This window comes from Danio rerio, chromosome 3 (genome assembly GCF_052040795.2).
Source record: "Danio rerio strain M-AB ecotype USA chromosome 3, GRCz13ab, whole genome shotgun sequence".
NCBI lineage: Eukaryota > Metazoa > Chordata > Actinopteri > Cypriniformes > Danionidae > Danio > Danio rerio.
Window position 1 is genome coordinate 65,751,501 of NC_141023.1, and position 6,000 is coordinate 65,757,500.

The following is a 6,000-nucleotide window of genomic DNA, read 5'->3' on the forward strand; positions in this document are numbered from 1 at the left end:
TTAAAACACTTAAATCAGGGTATACAGAGGAATCAAGGAGTGAAACTCAATACCTTTTGAATACTGCATATGCACACACATTGCGGTATTGATTCTGAAATGATAGATTGTGCAGCCGTACCTGTTGGATGTGCGGGAGCAGGTTGAGAGGCGTGCCGTGATAGACTCAGAGGACTGGGAGGTTTCGGGGCAAGAGGCGGAGGTGCTTTCACAGGTTTGGCCGGAAGCTCCACATATGGCAGACTCACATCGCTTTCACTGATGCGGAGCTTCATTGTGTCCTGAGATCCTACATCCGACGATTCCCCAGACACTGCGTTCGGCTGCTCCTTATCCTTTGGCTTCTGCCGTCTTTTCACGGTGTCGGACTCTTTGAGATTGAACTCTGGAAGGTCGGGGGTTTTGACTGGTTTGGCTTTCTCTGGACACTCTGTGGTGGTGGTGGTGGTCTCCACTTTGAGGGGTCCTCCAACTTTGGGCCTCTGTTTAATAGTGAGGTTGCCTTCCTCTGCAAACGGGATGCATTCACTTGAGCTGTTCTGAGGTGAAGATGAACTCTCCAGTCCTGAATCCTTCATTCCATCGTCTTCCTCAGAGTCTGACTTTGTGGCTCTCTCAGGCTCAGACATTGGTTTCGATTCGCTTTCACTCAGAGGTCTCCGTTTAGACCCTTCACTTGCACTAGTTGAAGTCTCTTGAAGGAGCTCCGCAGTAGGCACAGGTAGGACTGTTTCTAGAGCCGCGGCTATGCTCTTTACACTCTTGCAATTCTCCACTCCTCCAGAAGGTGGAGACTCGGAGACTGTTTCGACACTAGTGCTGCTGCTGCTGACGGAGCTAAGGCGTTTAGGAGGTGGAGGAGGAGGTCCTTTACGCCGAGCTCTAATTGCAAAAGAGTGACTCCGTCCGACAGATTGCTCTGGGGCGGACTGAAGACGTGCCAACTGTCCTCTGGTAGGCTTTCGGCTCAGCGTGGCATATGAAGGCATGGTTACATTAGCAAGCTGAGCCCCTTCAATATCATCTTCATCATCTGGTTCGCCATCAGACAAAGCATACCGGGATAGACTCTGCGTACGTTTCTTGGACACGCTAGGAGAGTGCCGATCAAGCGTAGCGCTGCTATACTGTGCACGATGATAATTGAGGACTTGCAGATTGGGTTTGGCTGTAATTGTTGGATATTTAAAGCTGAACGGCAGCTGCTGGGGACGTGGACCCTGATCGCGGCCTTCGGGGATGTTTCGCTCTTTAGCAGGACTGCTGTCGGGGCTTGTTAGACTCTCTCGTGAGCAACTATATGGGGCTGAAGTGGACGAGGGTGTGCTGGGAGGTTCCTGAGAGCGTCCAGACCCTCGAGAGCGCGTATCAATGCTCTCCTGACTAGAGGACATGCCTACTGCACTCTTGATGGCTAGTCCATCTTGGCAGCCGCTGTATTGTGAGGACATGGCACTCTGGAGCTCTGTGCTCAGCTCGCTGTCCTGGAACGTCATCATTTTGGGCGTGTGGGGCGAGGGGAGGTCGCAGCTCTCAGAAGGGGGCTCGATTGCGACCAGGTCCAGGGCTGCAGGTGTTTTGCGGCGCAGTGTGCCCTGTCCGGATTCAGTCTGCAGAAGAGCCTTGTGGATATCACACAACTTCTTTACTGCAAGCATTAGCTTCTTTTGATGGCCTGTCAGAGGGACACACACTGATTTAGCATTTACCGCACACCACACATCAACTCAACACAAAAGGACATATAACTCACAGGAGAGTTAACACCCTTTCCCAATAGACAAGTTTTATTTTAAGAAATGTGACCAAACAGAGTTAAAATCCTGGTTCACTTGTAAAACTCATACTAATTCTAGCTAAATTTATAATCAATCATCTAAACCAGTGTTTGTCTAGCTCAGGGGTGTCCAAACTCGGTCCTGGAGCACCGATGTCTTGGATAGTTTAGCTCTAACCCTAACCAAACACACCTGAAACAGCTAATCAAGCTCTTACTAGGTGTACTAGAAACTTTCAGGTAGGTGTGTTTAAGCAAGTAGGAGCTAAACTCAGCAGGACACCGGTCTTCCAGGATCGAGTTTGGACCCCCGGTCTAGCTTATCTTTTAGTTTGGTCACCCTTTATTACAGTACTTCTGTGTTTAAGTCAAAGCTCACCTAGTTTGGTGATGCCAATCTCCTGTAAGTCCTCCCATGTGAGATCTCGGACAATGTTTATAGAGTCGTAGCCATTTTCCGAGAGTTTCTTATGATACTGGGGCAGACCTATGGCGCTCAGCCACTCCCCGAGGTCCTGCTAAGAGAAGAGATTTCACCGTGAGAGACCTGAAGACCTCAGGTGCTTCAAACTGGCAGGCAGTGATTTACCGGTATGTACTCCGGGAGCCAATCTGGAATGCTGAGGTTGCCGATCTCCAGGGAAATCTTCTTGCGGTGGCCTGGTTTAGTCACGCCGATAGCTGTGAGATCCTGAAAAAAGATGCATAATACTCTCCATCAGCATCAACACATTGAACAGCACATCTCTTTAAAGAAATCTGCTCTGAGCGCACCTCTGGGGTCATCCTGCTGATGGTGGGCACATCATAGCCAGCGTTGAGAAAGTTTACGGTGTACTGCTCCAGCTGAAACTCACTCAGCCATTGATAAATGGCTTCAGCATCCTGCCAATGAATAAAGACATGACATGAACATATGACCATATCACCCCAATTTTATCCACCTTACACTGGCCACCTGTTAAGTTCTGTATTGGTTATAACATATTGCTTCTTACCTATAAAGCTTTTAATAGTGTAATTACTGTTTATCTAACCAACCGTCTGTCTCACTACAATCAAACCTGCTCCTTAAGATCTCAAATCTCAGGGCTTCTGGTAGTACCCAGAATAGTAAAGTCCACTAAAGGAGGTCGATCGTTTTCATATATGGCTCCTAAACTCTGAAATAACCTTCCTGATAATGTCTGAGGCTCAGACACACTCTAAGATGTGAAAACTCAGGGCTCCTGGTAGTACCTGTAATAGCAAAGTCCACTAAAGGAGTTCAAGTGTTTTCATATATGGGTCCTATATGGGTCCTATGCTTGGGAATAGTCTTCCTGATAATGTCCGAGGCTCAGACACACTCTAAGATGTCGAAACTCAGGGCTCCTGGTAGTACCCAGAATAGCAAAGTCCACTAAAGGAGGTCAAGTGTTTTCATATATGGGTCCTATGCTTTGGAATAGCCTTCCTGATAATGTCCGAGGCTGACACACCCTGACACTTCAAAACTCAGGGCTCCTGGTAGCACTCAGAATAGCAAAGTCCACTAAAGGAGGTCAAGCGTTTTATATATGGCTCCTAAACTCTGGAATAGCCTTCCTGATAATGTCCAAGGCTCAGAGACATTCTGAAATGTCAAAACTCAGGGCTCCTGGTAGTACCCAGAATAGCAAAGTCCACTAAAGGAGGTCAAGTGTTTTCATATATGGGTCCTATGCTTTGGAATTGCCTTCCTGACACACCCTGAGACTTCAAAACTCGGTGCTTCTGGTAGTACCCAGAATAGCAAAGTCCACTAAAGGAGGTCGAGCGTTTTATATATGGCTCCTAAACTCTGGAATAGCCTTCCTGATAATGTCCGAGGCTCAGAGACACTCTGAAATGTCAAAACTTAGGGCTCCTGGTTGTACCCAGAATAGCAAAGTCCACTAAAGGAGGTCGAGCATTTTCATATATGGGTCCTTTGCTTTGGAATTGCCTTCCTGATAATATCCGAGGCTGACACACCCTGAGACTTCAAAACTCAGTGCTTCTGGTAGTACCCAGAACAGCAAAGTCTACTATAGGAAGTCGAGCCTTCTCATTTATGGCTCCTAAACTTTTGAATAGCCTTCCTGATAATGTACAAGGCTTAGATACACTCTCTCAGTTCAAAACTTGATTAAAGACCTAACCTTTTTTACCTGCTCCATGCAGGTGAGTGGGCTTGACAAACCACCTGTGGGGCGCATTCTACCTGTCGTTTTACACCTGTCGTTAATGTGCACCTTTTGCAAAGCTGCTTTAAAACAATGGCTATACAAATAAGCTTGAATTGAACGTGAACTCACATGAAGGTAGCTAGCACAACCATATATGCCAACACCCCTGTTCTTCCCGAAAGTCTATCGTATTTCACACCCACCCTCCCGTTTTGTTATTTCTCCTGGAAAACTCTTTATGTAATTTGTATGGCCCAATCTTGTAATAAAAAATCACATTTTTGTCAGTTGTTCGTCAAGTTGCCAGATTTTGTATGAAGCTCACGTAATCGACAAAATATTCAAATTTCAAAGCATATTTAATCTCAATCTGGCAACATACGTTACAACCCAGTTGCATTGTTGATTTCTGTTGCAGGTGGTAGATTGGGGATTAGATTAGATTAGATTAGATTAGATTAGATTAGTGGTAGCAACGTCAGTACCAGTAGATACACAGCTAAAGTCAAAATTATTCACCCTCCTGTGAATTTATTTTCTTTTTCAAATATTTTAACAGAGCAAGGACATTTTCACAGTATTTCCTATAATATTTTTTCTTCTGGAGAAAGTCTTACTTGTTTAATTTCGGCTAGAATAAGAACAGTTTTAATATTTTAAACCCACTTTAAGGTCAATATTATTAGCCCCCTTAAGCAATATTAGTGTTGGATTGTCTCCAGAACAAACCACTGTTATACAAAGACTTGCCTAATTACCCTAAATTTACCCTAATTTCCCTAGTTAAGCCTTTAAATGTCATTTTAAGCTGAATACTAGTATCTTGAGAAATATATAGTCAAATATTATGTGCTGTCATGATGGCAAAGGTAAAAACATTTAATTATTAAAACTATTTTGTTTAGAAAAAAAAAATCCTCATGGAAAATCAAAATACTGTGGGATTATTAATTCAGGAGGTTTAATAATTCTGACTTCATCTGTATATGTTGTGAAATGTGATGTGTTTTCTGACCTTGCCCTCCAGCAGCTGTTGAGGACGCACAAACTGCTGAGAGAAACCCTGCTCTCCTGCCCTCTGTGTGGGCAACACAGGCCTGCGCGGAGCTCCTTCAAAACACATTACACATACACTTATGTTAACATATGCACACCTGGCAGCATATTTAATGTTTCTTTCTTATTTTAAAGAGGTCATAATACTTTATATATAAAAAAAATATAAATAATTATTTTAAAAAAATAAAAATAATTTTATATATATATATATATATATATATATATATATATATATATATACATATACATATATATATATATATATATATATATATATATATATATATACATATACATATACATATATATATATATATATATATATATATATATATATATAAAATTATTTTTATTTTTTTAAATACTTAATTGATGATTTAATCCACAAAGCTGGAAATGGCATTTTTGTGTGGAAGCAAAAACATGCTTTTTTTTAATCTTGTGTCTCTCTTTAAATGCAAATGAGCTCCTGTTAGGATACAGAGTAGCTCCTCCCCTTTATAAAAACCAACTGATAGAATGTTGTTTATATCATCAGCATGAGTGGTTGAGCTCAAGCGCATCAAATAAAAAGCAAATGAGAGGAAGGGGGCGGGGCATGTCAGAAACTACTTGATTGGCTAGAAGATTTAAAGAGAAACTGAAGCATGAGGTGACGTCAAAAAAGAAAATAAATAAATAAAATGTGTTGATTTATTTAGCTGCAAGCTTAGGATGTTTATATCTTCTAAATGAAAATGTTGTCACTGTTTTACAGCACACTAGCTAATAGATGAAACGTCATTTTCCACTACTGAAGCATGAGCACACATATAAACACAGCCAAGCCTTGAAAATACACTCTGGACCAGCCCTTTAACAGAGATGCCTGTTATTAGCTGTTTAAGAATAACAGAAATGACTGTGATTGGCTGTTTAAGTATGCGCTCAACAGTGGTCAAATGTCAGCGGGAAATTGACGTTAAATTTTCAGTA

The 6,000-nt window shown here is 42.3% G+C and overlaps 1 protein-coding gene across 16 annotated transcripts in view; it reads right to left on the minus strand.

Annotated features, from left to right (window-relative positions):
- caskin2b (CASK interacting protein 2b) overlaps positions 1-6,000 on the minus strand; it is a 121,884-nt gene that overhangs the window by 4,660 nt on the left and 111,224 nt on the right. For 8 of the 16 annotated variants that reach the window (XM_087245358.1, XM_087245354.1, XM_087245350.1 and 5 more), the window contains 5 exons: positions 4,982-5,076; positions 2,552-2,662; positions 2,367-2,468; positions 2,157-2,292; positions 122-1,675 (listed from right to left, as the gene is read on the minus strand). In XM_087245358.1, coding sequence (XP_087101484.1) covers positions 122-1,675; positions 2,157-2,292; positions 2,367-2,468; positions 2,552-2,662; positions 4,982-5,076 — 1,998 coding nt within the window. Of the gene's footprint in view, positions 1-121; positions 1,676-2,156; positions 2,296-2,366; positions 2,469-2,551; positions 2,663-4,981; positions 5,077-6,000 lie in introns of all 16 variants that reach the window. The other 8 variants (XM_087245356.1, XM_087245352.1, XM_087245348.1 and 5 more) reach the window with 1 other exon arrangement.